This window comes from Bolinopsis microptera, chromosome 5 (assembly GCF_026151205.1).
Source record: "Bolinopsis microptera isolate Bmic1 chromosome 5, MBARI_Bmic_1.0, whole genome shotgun sequence".
In the NCBI taxonomy this organism is placed as follows: domain Eukaryota; kingdom Metazoa; phylum Ctenophora; class Tentaculata; order Lobata; family Bolinopsidae; genus Bolinopsis; species Bolinopsis microptera.
The window spans coordinates 17264014-17283815 of NC_087076.1; the positions used below are offsets into that span (position 1 = coordinate 17264014).

General features: G+C 38.7%; 4 protein-coding genes across 4 annotated transcripts in view; 1 reads left to right on the plus strand and 3 right to left on the minus strand.

Moving 5' to 3' along the window:
• The window catches only part of LOC134815789 (limb region 1 protein homolog), a 103680-nt gene that overhangs the window by 911 nt on the left and 82967 nt on the right, over positions 1-19802 (plus strand). The gene's annotated exons all lie outside the window — the stretch shown is intronic.
• On the minus strand, positions 1289-12632 carry LOC134814944 (uncharacterized). The gene is made up of 10 exons (XM_063823310.1): positions 12526-12632; positions 11531-11678; positions 10521-10613; positions 10029-10241; positions 4742-5469; positions 3962-4080; positions 3640-3821; positions 3018-3196; positions 2713-2858; positions 1289-2548 (listed from the first exon to the last, which is right to left on the minus strand). Exons 1-10 carry the CDS (start codon positions 12599-12601, stop codon positions 1775-1777), a joined length of 2658 nt encoding a protein of 885 aa, XP_063679380.1. The 5' UTR covers positions 12602-12632; the 3' UTR covers positions 1289-1774.
• Positions 15154-16110, minus strand: LOC134815794 (large ribosomal subunit protein uL13-like). Its single transcript, XM_063824384.1, has 3 exons — positions 15973-16110; positions 15585-15776; positions 15154-15445 (listed from the first exon to the last, which is right to left on the minus strand). Exons 1-3 carry the CDS (start codon positions 16080-16082, stop codon positions 15190-15192), a joined length of 558 nt encoding a protein of 185 aa, XP_063680454.1. The 5' UTR covers positions 16083-16110; the 3' UTR covers positions 15154-15189.
• On the minus strand, positions 16242-19772 carry LOC134815792 (uncharacterized). Its single transcript, XM_063824381.1, has 3 exons — positions 19684-19772; positions 19433-19507; positions 16242-18432 (listed from the first exon to the last, which is right to left on the minus strand). The coding sequence occupies exons 1-3, from the start codon at positions 19685-19687 to the stop codon at positions 17510-17512; spliced, it is 1002 nt and encodes a 333-aa protein (XP_063680451.1). The 5' UTR covers positions 19688-19772; the 3' UTR covers positions 16242-17509.

The window sequence follows — 19802 nt, forward strand, 5'->3', positions numbered from 1 at the left end:
CCACTGGGCCAAACGGCGAAAAACCAAAGCTCTAACCACAAACCAGAGCCCTTGCGCTTGTTGATACATGTTTCGTATCCCTTCGGCGCGCTTCGTATCGCTTCGCGCGCGAAAAGTGGCATGCAACGTATGTCAATGCGCTTGTAGTATACATCTTTCACCTAACCATGTGCTTTCGCGCCACTGCAAGCGCAAGGGCTCTGGATAGAGCAATATATAGCTTGACAGATATATGTTACTCGTCTAAATTTCTTCGAAGTAGCGCGGGCAGGGCTAAAAGTCTATTAACATGACAATGAATAATATGTAGCGAGCGCCCACCGAAACAAGCACGTCTTGTATTATCTATTGTTAAATATTATAGCCAGAGCACAGAGGCTAATATTTCCAATTTCGAGAAGAAATCGGCGCGCGCTACTTCGAAGAAATTATTATACGAGCTTAACATCCGTCAAGTCATATGTATTGATTCATTGTCATACGTTGTATGACCCGCCGCGCACGAGTGCGCGGCTCCCCCTGTATCGTCAAGTGAAACGACCGTGGGGGTCGCAACGTGATACAATTGATTCACGATTGACGATGTCGCAATCCTTCTCAGCTCGTATCGGCGAGGTCCGGAGGTCAAGCGGTGCATCTCGCCGATCTAAGCTACAGTTGCAAGGAGAATTGTTTGATGCGCGGCGCGGCCCAGTAGTGCATTACGCTACAACTATCTCGTCAGCGAGCATACGATAATGTGCGCGGCGATGGCCTCTACCTGTAAGTCAAAGCTCTCAATATATTACAAAGCAACCCAGGTTTGTCAGTTTTACTCGCGTCAGTACAGCAGAATGCTAATTTTTGTGGTCAACGGGTGATTGATACTCGCACCTGTTCACTGTTACTTCCAAAGACTGTAGAGCTCTGAGCTAGTGTCGATTAAAAGTCTAATTCGACTTGGTAGGTTATTAATTTACAATTGCGTAACTTTGAACTTGCAGCGCGAACGTGTCACGTGGTGTGACATCTACAAGTTGTAAAACATAATTTAGCTATGTTTATATTGCCTATATGCTATAGAGATGTGCATTAACTAGCTATACTAGGTATTGCTCGCTACTCTCACGTACAATGAGAGAAGCTCGAAAAGAGAGCCGCGCATTGATGATTGAGATTGGCATGCCAGGTTGCCCTAACCAGAGCCCTCTCGCTTGCAGTAGCGTCACGCAGTACGCGTAGACTCATGGCTAGGTGACCGTGAACGTGTTTAAGTGTGTATCGAAATTAGAAATGAAAAGGCCAAAATTACACGAAAGTATTTGAACTTGAAAATGGAAAACAAGATGAGTGGCTTATTTGAAAACAAAATAGAAGTTAACCGTCCACATATGAAATGACTTCAGACTTAAATGTAATAAAGCAATATCCCATTTTCCAATTTTAAGCGTTTCGGTGAGTCAGGCGCCGCGCTAGCCCGATGGAGCTGAGAATTTAAAAATAAAATGTTAAATTAGTTAACTCTGGCATTTTCATGCAATAACAGCAGAATCCTGCTATGTCATATGTATATAAATATATTTATATAAAGTTAAAAATAACATATCGGTGTCAATGGTCAAATATTTGGAAAAGTCTATAAGAAAAGCGGATTCATTTATCTAATAGGTTAGCAACCAAATTGGTTAAGTAACTTTAAACTAGTTCTATAAATAATTGATTGTCTGTGTCAGTGTGTCATTCCTATAAATATTTAATTTAAGAAGACCCAAGCACTAAGGTTAGTGATATTATGTCAGTTTGAGTCACAGTCTTGTGTACTCTCATTCGGGCCAGCCCGTAGATTTTCTTTCACTTCCAATTGTTCTGTAAGTTCAACCTCTTCAAAAATCGTGCTCAATTTTGCAGCTGCTAAAATAGAACTCGGACGCTTTATAGGGCTTAAAGAAGCAACTGATGACGATTGGTCGATATATTCGTGGCTTTTATCTTCACTCTCAACAAAAGAAGTCTCCGCTTCCTCGCCATCATTGTGAATGTGATCTGAAGTGTCACTAAAGCTCTTCAACTCAACGTAACTACCGTCCATAGGAACAAAGTTTGGGTTCACATAAACGGACACTCTGTGTTTGTTAGGTACAGCTGGAGGTGGTCTTCTTGGAAAATTACGAGAGTTATCGAAAGAGAAGGAAGTTTCCACAAAAGGAGATGCAGGACTAATCTCACAATCTTCACTGTCACTCGAAGATCCAATAAGAGCTGTTTGAGATCCGGACCACACAGAGTAACTACTGACAACTAACGACGACTCAGACCGTCCTAAAGAGTAGGCAGCATTGTTAACAAGACCTCTTGCTAGAGATGATCCTCCGGCTAGAGATGATCCTCCAACTGAGCTAGCAGCAGAGGAGGGGTTCAGGAATAAACCAACGGAACTGTCAGTGTCGGAGGTCTCGCTGTAGCTCGAGTTGAGGGTGAAGCTGCCTTTATGAACTCTCGGACGAGGCATCGGCTCCAGTTCCCAGGGTTGTGGGTCTTCATCTCCGATATATTCCGCCATCAACGTGAACTGAAAAATTTAATTACATTCAGATAATCTGTGGAAGCATTCTGTCAAAGTTAACAAGTTCTTGCATAAGAATAAAAAACAAAAATGTTAATTTTTAAGTTGACCCATATAGATTCAATCAACGAATAAAACGAGGGTCTTTTTGATGAGCAAACAGTTTTTACCTCTGGATCCTTCCGGCGGCGCCTGATGAAACACCAAGTGAGAAAAATAATGACAGGGGTAGCAACAATACAACACGCCAGGACAATGAGTAGAATCTTTTCCAGGTCATTTTTCTTAGGTGGTGGGTTAGTTGTCTTGAAGGGATCTGAAATGAGGAATTGTGGTGTTGTCGAAATTAACTGCAATTATTGTAATCAGATGGACAGTGTGGGCAATTTTAAAAACAATTCTATCATTTTAGAAAATAGATGTTGGTAGTCGGTGTTGCCCCCATCCCCCCGGCCCCCCAGACTAACAGACTTACTTGACTCTAAAATGCGAGTTGTTGTGATCATCATGGAGGTTGTCTCCTCCGGTAATATTGTCGAGTCAGTCAATCTCACCATCTTTGGTGAAGTGAAGTGGGATTTGTGGTCATTAAACCACTGAACGGGAAGAGCCCCAAGTTCGGCACAACTGGGGGCAATCTTTACGATACGATTGCTGAATGAATAAGATGATAATAATAAGTAATTCATGTCTACATGTTTTGAGATTCACCGTATTTTGTTCGCCTATTAGAACTGGGCAACATTCAACAATGAAGGATTTTGTAAAACTTAGTTCCGCCATTAATGGTTATGATGCACAGAACAGCGCTATATATATACTATTCATATTGCCCGAAACGGTTAAAACAGGATTTTTAACCGTGGTTTTTAGCCGGGGTACACTACAATTTGTTACACTATTTTTACACTTTTTAGGCTATTTTACACACAACTTTTTTTGTACCCCCCCCCCCCCTCCCCCGAATATATATAATTAAGATGGAGAGGGGGGAGGGTACTCTCTTCTGGCATGTTCACCGAACTTGTGAAAATTTGGGCTCCGTCCATAAGAATAAAAACATATATTTGAAAATTTATAAAAACAATGGGACATACTAATTTCTTAAACAGAACCACGCCGAGTTGTTCACTTCAAGAGTTGTACCCTGTAACGCTCTCAAATCGAAGCTATTTAACAGCGACTTCGAGTCTGGGAAGTTCCTTCTGTAAACATAATCTCCGATAAAATTCCGAACACAACGAAACACTCCGAGCAATTTTCCGCATCGCACCTCATCCTGAAACATACAATTACAAGATGTACAAAATCTACAATCACAAGATTTAATTTTAGCGAAACATAAACCAACGAACAAGGTTAGTTGAGCACAACGCTCCAAGTGGATGATTGTGCAATTATGGCATTGACGGCACCTACCAGGAAGGATATTCTCTGATTCTTATATAACAGATTCCAGTATATCCCTTCAGCGTCCAGACAAGATCTGACCACTTTTCGGAGTTTCTTTTTGTAGCAATTGCTGGGCGAGCTACAACCTGAGATAGCAAAAGTTACATTTGTATCAAATCTCTCTGGAGTTAACAGATACGAAGTGCAAATCATCTGCATGCATTTAATCAAAGAAATGAGAACATGTGTTTCATGCAGGGATGCTGTTTCATGCAGGAATGCTGTACCATGGGTGAAAAATTCATAAATGCTAAAAATGATGTAGTGGTTCAACTTCAGTTTATTGGAGTTTACATAGGTGAAGCCGAAACAAAAACAAATTTCTAGGTCGTGCAAATTATATTTTATTCGAGTAAAAGAAGAAGTGTACCATATTTTTTCGTTGACGTTTATAAAACCAAGGTCATGCAATCTATTCAAGTTAATTAAAGAAGCAACAAGATAAAGTTTCTAAATAAATTATAAAATACCATGGAAATATATAGTGATATAAATTGTCAGAACAAACGGAACTTGTTGCTGCCATGTGCATTAAACACTATTGCATATTGGAAGGTATCTTTGGAAAACCCAAACTATGATCACAACTAAGCAGCACAGTCAGGACGTTCTGGTTCAAAACATTTATCTTAATTTAACCCATTTAAGCAACTGGTATGCAGGCCGTGAGTTTTAAGTCATTCCTAACGAATTCAGTTATAAACATCGATAAGTTTAGACACGGATTTCGAACGAGCGAAGACTCACCAAAATCAAAGTTTCTCCAATTCAAAATGGTACTAATGTTTTTCTTGAGAGCATCTTTTTGGTCGATAAGCTTTTGCACTAAATGATCAGCATGAAATGAACGATCTTCCTGCTGAAAATGACCAGCCATATGCTTCACTAGGGGACAGTTCCACTGGTAAACGATGCAGTTCAAGCAAAGGTCGACTAAATCAACCTCTTGGGGAATCCTATGACAATGAATGTGGCAGTTTTGGATAGTAAGGTAGCGGGAATATGTGGTGAGACAGTTGGCAACTTTGTTGCCCATTACTCCCTTACCGCTATTAGTAGGATTGGCACATTTTTGATGACACATCAAATTAGAAATCTCTTTTCGTATCGTTAGTCCTCTTTTATCGACTTTTCTGATGGATCCCACAAAATCATCCATAGAACCGATTTTAAACAATTTCCTTTTATTTCTAATTTGCTCACACCCAATTTCATCGACGAAATTATTGACATCAAAATTTCCCTGGTATACGTTGAAGTCATAGATAAACCCTTCAAACGAACGCAAATGCATCACACCGATGTCCTGGATGAAACCATCGTTGAGGTCACAGCCGATGGTGAAGAATATCGGAAAGTAAATGGTCCTGTAAATCCGTTTAAATGCTGACATCAGTTGCCCTTTTGAGAGGTGTATGTCTATGTCACTTGTTCCCCTCGGTTCGAGAGGTTTAAGAGGTCCATACTGCTCAGTCCTGGATGTGTAAAAGAATGAACGGCCCTAATTAAATCAGCCTGTCAAATAAATCAAATCAAATCAAATGTGCAATCAAATCAAATGTGCAGCAAAATCCCGTAACACTTACAATTGGCTCGTTACATTATTTTGGGTAACTTAGTCACATGACAATTACAACATGCCATGCAATTATTTCCCACCACTGCAACTGATCACAGCAAACACGTTTGTAAGAGTACCAAGTGTTTTTAATGATCAGTTTGTACTTATGAGGGGTCGTTCACATACTACGTCATCAGCCAGGGGCCGCGGGGAGGGGGTTTCCAAAATTTCATACGTGCACACCAACTGTGGATCACATTTTGCTAAGTACACTAACTGTGTACTGTTCACTGGATATACTAACTATGTATCTAACCTGATTAGATATACAGTTAGTATATCCAGTGAACAGTAATCACTCTTATTTAATAAATATAAGTATTACACTTTTACATTTGTTGCTAAATTGTAGCTCTGTTATCACTTATCGCTTAGCTATCTCTGTTAAATCCGACACGGCTTGTTTAACCGCCACAGTCTTACCTTGTATACACATGTTACTTAATCATAATTGAAGGGTTTGGTTGGTAAACCAGGATTTAACGGTATCTTGCACACACGTTCGGCCCCTCAACATTTATCTTAATTAACCATTAAACGAACTGTATGCGGCCGTAGTTTAAGTCTTCCTACGAATTCAGTTATAACATCGATAAGTTAGACACGATTTCGACGAGCGAAGCTCAACCAAATCAAGATTTCTCCAATCATAAATGTACTAATTTTTTCTTGAGAGCACTTTGGTCGATAACTTGCCTAAATATCAGCATGAAATGATATCTCCTGCTGAAAATGACCAGCCATTGCTCACTAGGACGTTCCACTGGACAACGATGCAGTTCAAGCAAAGTCGACTAATCACTCTTGGGGCAATCCTATGACAATGAACCTGTCAGTTATTGATGGAGGTAGATATGTGTGACATTGCAACTTTGTTGCCCATTACAGACCTATTCGCGATAGTAGATTGGCACATTTTTGTTGACACATCAAATTAGAAATCTCTTTCGGTATAGTTAGTCCTCTTATCGACTTTCTGATGGTCCCCAAAATCATCCATGAACCGATTTTAAACAATGTTCCTTTTGTTCTAAGTTGCTCACACCCATTCATCGACGAAATTTTGACTTTCAAAATTTCCCTGTATAAGTTGAAGTCATAGAAAACCCTTCAAACGAACGCAAATGCTCACACCGATTGTCCTGATAACCACGTGAGGTCACAGCCGATGAGAATATCGGAAAGTAATTTCCTGTAAATCCGTTTAAATGCTGACAATCATTGCCCTTGAGAGGTGTATGTCTAAGTCACTTGTTCCCCTCGTCAGAGGTTTAAGAGGTCCATACTGCTCAGTCCTGGATGGTGTAAAAGAATGAACGGCCCTAAATAAATCAGCCTGTCAAATAAATCAAATCAAATCAAATGTGGCAATCATATCAAATTGTGCAGCAAAATCCCGTAACACTTACAATTGGCTCGTTACATTATTTTGGGTAACTTAGTCACATGACAATTACAACATGCCATGCAATTATTTCCCACCACTGCAACTGATCACAGCAAACACGTTTGTAAGAGTACCAAGTGTTTTTAATGATCAGTTTGTACTTATGAGGGGTCGTTCACATACTACGTCATCAGCCAGGGGCCGCGGGGAGGGGGTTTCCAAAATTTCATACGTGCACACCAACTGTGGATCACATTTTGTACACTATCTGTGTACTGTTCACTGGATATACTAACTATGTATCTAACCTGATTAGATATACAGTTAGTATATCCAGTGAACAGTAATCACTCTTATTTAATAAATATAAGTAATTACACTTTTACATTTGTTGCTAAATTGTAGCTCTGTTATCACTTATCGCTTAGCTTATCTCTGTTTAATATCCGACACAGCTTGTTTAACCGCCACAGTCTTACCTTGTAATACAAAGTGAATTACTTAATATAATTGATAGCGGGTTTGTGGAAGCGCTAACATGGATTTAATGGTTTATCTGCTGGCTACATCGTATCGAGCTTTCTTTCAGACATTTTGTATCTATATGGAGTATAGACGGAGTGACGTCTGGTCCTTATTCGGTTTCCGGTGTGATCACGTCTCATCATGTTGAATACTCAGCGGAACCTGGAGACTCACGTAGATTTTCCAAACCTTTAATTTGCAATCTCTGTAATCTACTCCGGAGCTGAACGTCCTTCCAAAACTAGATTTCTAGCCAGAGTTGCACAACGAGCTAGAGCCCACGCCTCAGGATCAGCTCACCACCACTCCGAAGCTGCTACCTCTTTGTGCTACCTCCCAACCTGACCCTTAGAGAGGAGGAATTCGTCTGCTTCGACGGCAGTACAGACAAGGGATCTATATATGAAGAATCTTTTGATCTTGATATTGATTGTGGTATAATAGTGCTAGATTTCGAGCGTGCTTCCGTGAATGCTTTCACACTGGTGTTTGATCAGTGAATGACCGACGTGAATTACAATATCCACCTCCTACTTGACGCTGTTAAAGCATACATGGCTTTGAAGGACTTGAGATAGCTGAAGATAGCTGAACGAAGGATGAGTCTCGCAGGTCTTCTAGCCAGACGTGAAGAACTTCTGAGTCATCAACTTCTCTTCTGGGAACCCCTTCAAGGACATCGTCGAAGGGGAAGACCACACCTTACATATATTGACATCCTTCGGAAGGACAGCAAGGAGATTAACAAACTCCTGCTGGATAGACAGATTTGGAAAAAACTATCTCTGTTAGGACGTTTAAGCCGCCCTAAGTCGAAGTAAGTCGAAGTCGAGGACTTGAAGCTTGACGAAACTCTTAATTGTTATCGATGAGGCCAATTTCCTGTTTATTTGACGTATGATGTAATACGAAGTGTTTGTTTTGATTTTAAACCTGGTGAAGTAACCAACCATGAATATTCTAGCTCTGCAGCAATGCATTCAAGAAGGCCGAGTCGACAAAATTGCTTCAGGCTGAGCTTATTTGCGAATCATCAGGTACGTATCTTGTTAGGCGTTGCACCCAGGGGCCCGCTAGTCCAATTCATGTAGTTCATAATAAGAATGGTTGGGAGTGTACTGCACCTCTTTGTCGTGATTTCTACAACTTCAACAGCGGTAGCTTAAATCCAGGTTTTTTGTGTCAACACGTAGCTTGTGTAAACCGCAACCTTAATGTTCAGCCTGATTAGATAATGTCCTAACATATGATAGTTTTGGTGATGATGATAAGAACCTCATATTGGCTTTTTGTAAAATAGCGAAGGATTTCGGTCTTCCAGTAATGAAGCAGCACATTCCCACTATGGTAGATATATACAGTACTTCTCGATATATCTACTATAGTGTGTTTGCTGGTGATGAGAAGCCGAAATACTATAGCAAGTTATGATCGCTGTAGTAAAACACATAAATGTGATTGTGGTATTAAATCTTGTCTTCATCGAAAAGTTGCTGGTCTTGCATCAGAGATTAATCCGCTTATGGGTGAGTCACGCCCCGAGGATGACAGTGACCCCAATGAACTCATGTTCGCAGAATCGATGATGCAATATGTCCTAAAGAACAAAGTCATTCCCTTTGACGTGACTGAATTTAAGAATCAATCACCAAACATGTAGAAAATTTTCTTAAATCTGGTCATGCTGATGAGATAAATAGAATAAGTTACTTCATTTTCATTGCTAGTTCTGTAAGACATATTCGTGCCGTGATTTGAGAGAGTTGTCGCTCATATATTAAAATGCTCTTCCGGTCGAAGTTTCATAACAGCTCCCTGCTCCATCTTCTTTTGAACAAGTCAATTCTGCAAAGTCCTCGGCTCATGCACCGGACATCAGTAATGAGTCAAGCGGTACAATTTAAATATGTAGTTCTACCACTATGCAATATGAATACATCAATGTTCAAACAGTATATTAAGTATTTGATCTGTATTATCTCAGTGGTTTAGCTTATGATAAGAAATATTGGCAAAAATTACAATGAAGTTTTTGATATTTAGTTATTTGTTTTAGGGAAAGATTGGAATTTGTTTTTAACTATCCCTTGTTTAGAACTTTTATTTAATAATAAAGTATTGAAATTGAATGCAGTACCGATTTAATAACTTTAATCTCTCCATAATACGAGTTACTAATTCTTGAATTTGTTTCAATATAACAAGTATCAACTCAAGTTTTAAATAATAATTAATACTGTGTGTTTCTTGTGTCTTCGTCAACATTTATAAGTATAATCAATAACTATAACAGCACCTCAAAAATTAGGCCTTGATTACGTAATATTGCTGTCAGGAGAGGTTGGGTCTTGATTACGGTTCATTAGTATTACAGAGGGGGAGGTGGTAAGAATTGCCAAAAATTGATCACGTAGGTAATATGTTAACGACCCCTATACTAAGGGGAGCATTTTTTACCTTAACCTACTATAACGTTATCACACAAAACAATGTAATCTTACCTCGCAAAGACTTCGATAGGAAACTCCTGCGCCCATTTACCAATGAAAATATCCCCTAACTGTGACGAATTGAAAGAGATTTTCACACATGTAAGATGGTAGTTAGAGTTGGCGTCAGGTAAAGCCCAGAGTGGTTTAGCTGGTTCAGGTGGAAGGTAGTAGCTGTTCTCAAGAAATCTCGTCCCTTTTCCCTTACTGTTCGATATAGAACCCCTTTAAAGGAGTGACAGTTAATTTCCTTACGCTGAATACTAAAAACTGTGTAACATTTAAAACTGGAAAGGATTCTTTCAGCAAATTTAATTTAGAGGGGAAATGTAAACACTATACATAGGTTGGGGCTTATTTTTCAGTCACTGAGTGCCCGATTGAAACAATTCTGTCTGGTATGACTTGCTATTATCACTCAATCTCATTCGGGGAATGCATGGTTATTGGTCATGTTATAACCCCCCCCCCCCCCCTGTAATCTGTATGTTTACAAAAGCATACCTCACTAATAGCCATTTCTTTTGCTCGTCTTGTTTTTCTATGACGGTAAAGGTCATGTCTTCAAGGTGTACCGTCGCTAAACAAACCGGGAATCTAAGTAAATATTTGTAGAAATACGGGGGTGATGCAACGTCAATTAATGTCAATTAATGTCAATTAATGTCAATTAATGTCAATTAATGTCAATGTCAGTTTTGCAAAATTTTGGAATACTGACATTAATTGACACGATATTTTTCGACCAGAGATTATGTAGTTCTACCATATTTTTAGCACTTTAGAACGTTTATATCATCAAGTTATTCACTACTATCACATATGGAAATGTGAAATGTGAAAAAAATTCAGATCATTAAACGATAAAACTAAAATAATACGGTTTTCCGAAATTTAATTTTCTTAAATGGGCGTGGCCATCCAAGGGCGTGGTTCTCAACATCATCAGAACTTAAAACCCACATTAAACGAAATGCCTTCATGACATTTATATTTGAATAACGAATCTTAAACAGCTAACATTACTCCTTCATACAAAAAAAGCCGATTCTAGATATTTTACCTGTATAAGAAACCAATAAAATATGGGCGTGGCCGGTGGGGACCGAAGATGGAAGAGTTGGAAGCTGAAATTTTTTTGGCGGAACCTAAGGATCAACAGATAAGAACATACTCATAATTATTCAAGGACATTTTGTTTTTTTGAACCGGTCTAACTTACATAGACGTGAATATCTTGAATATTTATCGAATAATGATAATCTCAAATTTCAAGACAAATTAATGTCAATTAATGTCAATTAATGTCAATTAATGTCAATTAATGTCAATGTCAGTTTGGGGTTTTTATGGAATACTGACATTAATTGACGTTGCATCACCCCCAGAAATACTGGGAAAATTGGGAATTTCCATTTCACTTTTATACTTTAAATTTAAATAATAATAATCAACATGGACACAAATTCGCTCGACCCTCGCGCACGACTCCAAATTAAAATATTCGTTTTCACCTTCCATCGTCGGTTTTCTGATATCGCATACAGAACGTAGGAGTGAGAAGACTGGAATACCCGAAGTCACGTGTCTGCTGGTTAACCACGACTTTAAGGGAAGCGGTGTCCTCTCCTGTGAAGTCGACAAAAACCCTCTTTATCGTATCTGAGTAAAAAGGAGAATACTAGTATTTGACTATTTCTCGGGTGATGAAAACGATACCAATCATACTACTATTATTATTAGTGATTATCTCATATTTTTGTTTCATTGATGGACGAGCGTACTTGACGGTCCAGGCACCAGGATCACCGAACGTCTAGTGATAGGGGGTGTGGACACACTCAGCCAACACCCCTATCTCGAAGTGATACAATTTACCCGAACAAGCAATCCAAGGATAATCGAACATAATGCGAACCAGTGCAGGAATTGATCGTCAATTGAGTTCGCCAAATAAATGTAGCTCAAATGTTCCTCTTGATCAATACTATTACTATTAGAAAACATTAAGGGGCCATCTACCGGACGTCCGGCAAATAGGAAGGGGGTGGTTTATGAAAATCCGGAAATTTTGGCTGAATTAACAAAAAAGTCCGATTAATTTCAGCTCTTTGAATTTGATTAACAATGAATTTGAGTTGGTTTTATTTGTACTCTTAAAAGTAGCTGGAAATCCGAACGTCCGGGGGAGGGGGTGGTTTTGAAAATTCGGACACACCCGGACAGGAGGAGGTCTGAAATTCTGCGATTTTGGCAGACGTCTTAAGTCTAAGTAGATGGCCCCTAACCCGGATCGGATCCATGCTCATCGTTGCATAAGGTGCAAAGATTGCATCAGGTTTTGAACAGATTTAACATCTCATTTCTGATTACTGTTACAGTTAAAGCACACGATGTACTAGTTCAGAAACAACTTTCAATCGACGAGCAGACATCCGGGTCTGGAATCAAGCTTTAAGTATCAAACTTAAACTTAAAGTATAAAAGGCTAAACAAAAAGATAACCAACCTGACTGTCCAGAGATGAGGGATATTGTAAACTTGATTGTGAGAGTCAAAAAGAACCAGATCTTGAGTAGAGACATCACTTCGTCCTGACTTCCTTAGAGCTAAAATAATAATGGTCCTGAGCTGTTTTGTGTTTGATCGCCTCAAATTTACTGGGTAACAACCATTTTGGAATTATTGGTGGCGTACAACTGCTAAGCAGATAAAAACTAGATACGGTGTAGGGTAGGGTTCTGAAGAATATATTTATTTCCATGAAGAAAGTAATCCTAACCCCTCCTTGGCATCGTTCGACTGAGTAAGAAATGGACGAGCAGTAGTGTTATGGAAACTTGCTAAACAAATACACATCGAATAAGCCGTCAGCATAAGCGGTAAACAACCGGCAGTTATGTTAACTTTAAGTTATTGCTCACGAAGTAATTTCCTAGACTGGATGAAAAGCTACCGATAGACAAGACACGTGACTTCATCCTTTTTATCGCTTAACTTTCACTATCAAACCCCGCATGATGTAAATACCAACTAATCACGCGTTTTTACCTTTAAAATTCTACATAGAGTCGGTTGTAGGGCTAGCCGCTAGGGAGCGTTCACATATTATCAAGTCGGCAGCAGAGGGGGGATTTTGAAATGCTGACGGGGGAGGTCTAAACATTGCTGACGTCAGCAAAAATACGTGAATTTTGGCAAAAATTGTTGTGTCGTATAGTTAAGGCAGGGGGGGGGGGGGGGGGGCTGCTCAATGCTGACAGTGCTGGGGATGTAATTGACCAAAGTCTTGCGACGTCATATGTTATTGTTAACGTTCCCCTGCGCACTACGAGATCAGGGTCCTAACAGTCATTATTTTTAAAGCAAATTTACTTTGATAGTTACTACAAGCTAAAGGTTATCAGAGATTTCTCTACATCGTCAATATGATATTCATATATTATACACTATACAGGACTATATCATTCAGACGAATGATATTGCAGATCTTGAATCTCAGTTTCGATTTTGTTGTAAAGATACTATGGTCATTCAAAACTCACATTCAATGTAAATTTTCTGGTGGGCCTTATTTGCACTGAAAACTGGTGTTATATGAGCTATTTCATTCGGTAACTGTACATAATGGCATAAAACCAGCTTAGAGAATGAAATACTTCCCAAACATGATAAAAAATATGGTCAATCGTCCTAATTTGTATGGGCAATTGTAGTAGATTCTGATGTGTTCATTGCAATCAAGACTACTCTGTAGTAGCATACATTAATGCTCAAAACACATACTCAACAGGGCAGACATTCCTAACACCCCCATTAGGGCCAGGGTAGTCCTACAATCTTCCAACTTAATTATCCTTATTCCGTATTCCATTAATTTGGCTATACCACCATCTTGGGGCACAATTGAAAAAGAAGTTATCCGTTGTAAGGCAAAATAGAATTAAATACAATATTTACAAAGCATCAGTAACACAGGGTACACGTGAACAAATTAAATATACGAAATAAAATGTGCTCTACTTTAACGCATAGCATTCATTTTTCAACAACATTAAAAGTTATGAGACTCGAGGTTCATTCATTTTGATCAAAATATCGGATGAAAGAAAGATTGGGATATAATTACCACGTAAAGCTAAAAGGCGCTACCGTACGTACGTGCGCGCAAAATTTCTCATAAAGTGTTGAATGCGGACACCTTATTACAGTGGAAAATGGATAGCGCCACAAATAAAACACACATTTCCGAGCGCGCAGTGGCCAACATGTATTTTATGGCAACACCGGGGAGGATATGCAGGACATTTCATCTCCCAGCGTCCTTTACACCAGAGCTGTCGTTAATGACACTCAATTTCTGATATTCCAAGGGTTTGTAATCATGTGCCATGAGACCCAACTCTCTAGCTGACTTTATACAATCACTGACGACTTGGTGTGACAGTTGACAAAGTCCTGTGGTATGAGGCCCTAACATCATCCCAGAATTCGACACAAACTGATACAAGAATGCCACATTCTTATAAGTCACATTGATATTGTTATTACACAGAACACACCCGTCAGTTTTCTTCCACACCATATCCCCCTGACACAAGTATTCTCCCTCAACGAAGGGTCTGTGAGTTGGAACCTGATTAGGATTGGGAGCAGTTTTCTTGACAGGGGTGGTTGCAACCCTCGGTACAAAACGCTCGATTGTTCCACGACCCGGCTTCTCAGAATTTGCGTCCAAGTTGGGAATCTCCAACTCTTTCACCATCCTCAAGTTTTCGGAAACTATCTTCTGTTTGTTATAGAAGACTTTGCGTTTGTCTACCGTTTCATAAATTTCACCATCTTGTATAAATCGTAGCTGTGAGAAGGTTATCCGAGAGACACCGAATTTTCGCAAACAAATCATCTTCCTTGAAGGGTAAGAGGGTTATATCTTTCATGAAGAGATTATCTTATGATTGAGATGAATTCAAAATTTGATTCAGGTCTGTTTCAGATCCCATAATTTACTGATATGAAAATGTATATCATTCATTTTTCCACATTATTATTATTATGTTCACATGTATGCCAGTATGCATGTATGTATGTATGCGTGTATGTATGTTAAGAATGACGACTCGAAAAATAAAACAAATTTGTTCAATAAATAAAAAGATTCTAAAAAATCAGATTATGCTCCAGCTTCAGCCTTAGCTTTCAACGCATTCAGTTTCTTCTTAGCCTCGAAATAAACAGCGGACTTTTCCTTTCGCTTAACCTCCAGTTTGTCGACAACATCACCGTATTTCCATCCGACTTCACGAGATATTCTGCCGACAGACGCGTACCTTCGGCCGGGTTTCAACCTGAGGACTCGCAGAGCTGAGGGGATAACCATCCTCTTGGTCTTGTCATAAGGAGCTGGGATTCCTTCGAATACCTTCAGTCTGAAAATGAGAGCAGGTCAGAAAGTCAGTCGTTACCCTTAGACTTTCTAGGTTCGAACTGTCATTTTGGAAAATCATATTGCAACCACCTTTAAATTCATCAAAAGAAAATTAAATTAAACTACAATTAAAAAATAACCTGTTAAGAGCCTCCATTCCACGTTGGGTTTTGTGAGGGATCATGCCTCTGATGGTCCTCCACAAGATCTTGCTGGGGGCTCTGAAATGGAAAGGTCCGCGGCATGGGTTACTGTTCATCCTCTTCCTCAAGAAGGCGAAGTACTTCAGCTTGTTTCGGTAAAAAGATCCAGAAACGTTCAGCAACTCGCATCTGATAAGAAAAACTTTGATTAGAATTATGTTTTTAAGACGATGGTTTTAAATTGAAACACAATTTATTTCACGTTAAAAGTGAATTCAGTGAGAAATAATAATTATTTTGTGTAACAAGAATGGTTCATTCTTATATCAATATCCGAAATTTATCTGATTTCTAAAAAGATAAAACCTATCAACTGGGTATTTACCTGACAACAACGACCCTCTGGCCATCAAGGAGCTGTTTGGCAATGACACTAGCAAGCCTTCCGATAAGGTGACCCCTGCCGTCGACGACAATGACTTTCTCGAACCCCATGGCTAGAAATCAGGTTGATTAGTTAAATCATGATTGGTAAGTATTATTGTTTTACAGAAATTGAGCATATATTTTTATATTCGTAGGTAGACTCTAGGCTCACAGAGTGCTTAAATGACTAATGGACTTTAAGTCAGAACAAGTTAAAAGGTCCAGCTGTTACAAAATATCTGAAAATATATCTTTTTCGAATTTTAGCTCATAAAAACGGTTTACAGACAACAATATGTTTATTCACAGATGATAGGGTGTTTATTCTAGATTTCTTCAGCATACTCAGTGTGAGTGTCGCAGAGCAAATTCATATCTGCAAGGTAAATCAACCAGCGAAAATCATCGCTCATATCCTCTAACCATACACATAGTTTCATTTACCAGGACCCGAATTGGCACAACCTTTGCAATTTTCTTTCCAAGTCGACCCGTCTTCATACCACTCCTTCTTCCACACAGGAGCCCTCTCCTTGATCTTATCAACAGCTTCAGACACAAAAGTTATCGCATCAGCACGATGTGGTGATGATGCAGCGACAATTATACTCGTCTCACAAACATCAACTCGGCCAGTCCTATGTGCGACGTAAACTTTTCTCACGTCATACGACTTCGCCAGCTCTAAACAGATGCGATCAATTTCTTTAATCGCCATTGCTTCGTACGCCTCGTACTCAAGATACAGCACAGTTTTATCATTAAAAGTGTCTCTGGTTGTTCCACAGAATATTGATATGCCGCCACAGGATGGTATTGTGATGTGTTCCAAGGCCTCACTTAACGTCCAGGGGAGTAGGTGTTATACGGATGAGATTGAAATTCAGCTCATCGTCTGACGGCATCTTGGGGGATCTATCTTATGTTACGGGGATATGATACCGGCAATCTGATCTGTACACAGGAAGGTGTGGAGATGTGAACAGTGAAGTAGCTGTAAAATGCCTAGTAGCTAGTCACCATCTTGTTATGTTAAAAGGTTTCAGCCATTTATGAAGCGGAAAGAAGAATGAGGTGCAACAAAATTGTTTATATTATATACGCAATCATGAGACACAGGAAATATTAACATTTTAATTCAGAAAAAATACATACAATACACAAAACGTAATTATCAATCAATTATCAATCAATTATTAATCAAATAAAGTTAGAGTATATTTCAAACCAAAAATTACAAAAAGTCTCAAAGCCCGAGAAAAAAATTAAATACATCAAGTTCGAACCATATTTAAACTCTAAAACCATTTAACAGTTAACACGTACTTTACACACCTATCCAGTCGATTGTCTACTGCAAAAAGAAAACGATAATACAAAGTCTGCTAAAACCATAATACATTTTCAATAGCTTTTTGATTTTTTTAAATCATTTCATTTACTCTATAATCTGATAGAGGGAAAATGGAAAGAAAACTGGGGATTTTTTAAACCTTTCAATCGACAGCGTTATGTTGCATTGTTCGAAGTGGTTGATAGTAAATGTCGTTACCGTTCTTATTGAAATGCCGTTTAATTATGTGCCGATAATAATAACCAACATACAAGAAGACAAAAACTACTGTAGTTAAAATAAAAAGTCTGAAGAAGGAAAAGTCTGAGTCGCTTTCAGGATTTACGACTTTAGGGACAAGGGTGGGGAAATATTTTTTGGGGCGATTATCAGCGTTATGTGATTGATCATCTTTTGGTAATTGTTCAGCTAAGGAAGGGGAGGTGACGTCGGGAATGTTTACGGTATAGAGGGTATCATCTGTATCCTTATCATCGGGTTTAGAAGTGTTCTGCTTTGTGTTACTATCAATGGAAGTATTGTTTGTGATTGCAGTATCCTGGGGGACTATTTCATGTTTGCTATCATCCTTGGGAACTGAATCACCTTCTTTCTCAGGATCTTTCTTATCCTCGGCCTCAGGCTTAGATTCAGCCTCCTTACTTGTTTCTGAATCTTGGTCATTTCCTTCATCTTTCTGTTCGGTCTCATCGGCTTTGCTTTTCTGTTCGGTCTCATCGGCTTTGCTTTTCTGGTCTTCAACTACCTCATCTGGATTATTAACAACTGTCTTCGTATCTAGAAGCTCAGCTGTGCTCTTATCTTTTGCAGTTTTGTCAGGATCTCCCTCAGTTTCTGGCTTCAAACCATCCGCATCCTGGGGGTCCAGTTTCGTGTCACCAGTCTTGGGGACAATCTGAGATTCATCGCCGATGTTCTTATCATCTTCTTGTTGCTGCTCAACTTTGTTGTCTTCTACAGGTCGTTCTGTAGGTTGTAATGACTTATCTTTAATTTTAGTGTGAGTCAAAGCAGGTACCTCGTTGTCAAGATTTGATTCAACCTCCTCGCAGTGCACTACGGAGCCTGAAGTTAGAACTAGTTTTAAATAAGCCCAAATCTGAAAGCATCGGTTTTACAGCTTACTTACACAATTAGTAATTACATTGGGGGTGATGCAACGTCAATTAATGTCAATTAATGTCAATTAATGTCAATTAATGTCAATTAATGTCAATTAATGTCAATGTCAGTTTTGCAAAATTTTGGAATACTGACATTAATTGACACGATATTTTTCGACCCAAGATTATGTAGTTCTACCATATTTTTAGCACTTAAGAACGTTTATATCATCAATTTATTCACTACTATCACATATGGAAATGTGAAATGTGAAAAAATTCAGATCATTAAACAATAAAACTAAAATAATACGGTTTTCCGAAATTTAATTTTCTTAAATGGGCGTGGCCATCCAAGGGCGTGGTTCTCAACATCATCAGAACTTAAAACCCGCATTAAACGAAATGCCTTTATGACATTTATATTTGAATAACGAATCTTAAACAGCTAACAGTACTCCTTCATACTAAAAAAGCCGATTCTAGATATTTTACCTGTATAAGAAACCAATAAAATATGGGCGTGGCCGGTGGGGACCGAAGATGGAAGAGTTGGAAGCTGAAATTTTTTTTGGTGGTCTTTGAACCTAATGATCAACAGATAAGAACATACTCATAATTATTCAAGGACATTTTATTTTTTTGAACCTGTCTAACTTAATTAGACGTGGATATCTTGAATATTTATCAAATAATGATAATCTCAAATTTCAAGACAAATTAATGTCAATTAATGTCAATTAATGTCAATTAATGTCAATTAATGTCAATTAATGTCAATTAATGTCAATGTCAGTTTGGGGTTTTTATGGAATACTGACATTAATTGACGTTGCATCACCCCCATTACATTAGACAATTTCAACGACAGTTTCGACACATATCGGGAGAAAATAAGCGCGTGGCCATTTAAACCTGCACAATAAAAAATAGAGGCTCAGTCAATTGAGATCGAGACTTACATGTTAGCAGGAAAGAGAGCAGAAGGAAAAATATAAAACTTGTCTGAACCCGTCCCACATCACCTCTTTTTCTGCCTGGAATAAATTGATAATTGAACTGAGGCACAATTAGGGTAAAACAATTCACGAAGCGATTTAAGTCTTAACATGGTAATGCAAACCAATAAAGCGAGAACCCAAAAAAAGTTCTTGGTTCTTAAAAATGAATATCATAAATTACGGGAAAATAGTTTTAAAAGTGCATAACTTACCCATCACCTCATGTCAGAGCCAACCCCAATCCCAATCAATGTTTCATCAACTACCTTAATAATTGTTGTGGTTATTGTCAAACTAGCTAAGCAACATGTTATTTTTCGTAAATGAAAGG

What these genes read in the sequence shown, in the direction of transcription:
- LOC134815792 (XM_063824381.1), bottom strand. An exon ending in GCTCTCTTTCCTGCTAACAT is followed by an intron (nt 18,433 to 19,432) that starts GTAAGTCTCGAT and finishes TTCTAACTTCAG; the next exon opens with GCTCCGTAGTGCACTGCGAG.
- LOC134814944 (XM_063823310.1), bottom strand. Translation starts at nt 12,601, where the DNA reads ATGTCTCTACTCAAGATCTGGTTCTTTTTGACTCTCACAATCAAGTTT. An exon ending in TTGGAGAAACTTTGATTTTG is followed by an intron (nt 4,081 to 4,741) that starts GTGAGTCTTCGC and finishes TTGCTATCTCAG; the next exon opens with GTTGTAGCTCGCCCAGCAAT. An exon ending in TGGTTCTGTTTAAGAAATTA is followed by an intron (nt 3,197 to 3,639) that starts GTATGTCCCATT and finishes TTATTCATTCAG; the next exon opens with CAATCGTATCGTAAAGATTG.
- LOC134815794 (XM_063824384.1), bottom strand. Translation starts at nt 16,082, where the DNA reads ATGGGGTTCGAGAAAGTCATTGTCGTCGACGGCAGGGGTCACCTTATC. An exon ending in CAGAGGGTCGTTGTTGTCAG is followed by an intron (nt 15,777 to 15,972) that starts GTAAATACCCAG and finishes TTTTCTTATCAG; the next exon opens with ATGCGAGTTGCTGAACGTTT. An exon ending in GGAATGGAGGCTCTTAACAG is followed by an intron (nt 15,446 to 15,584) that starts GTTATTTTTTAA and finishes TCTCATTTTCAG; the next exon opens with ACTGAAGGTATTCGAAGGAA.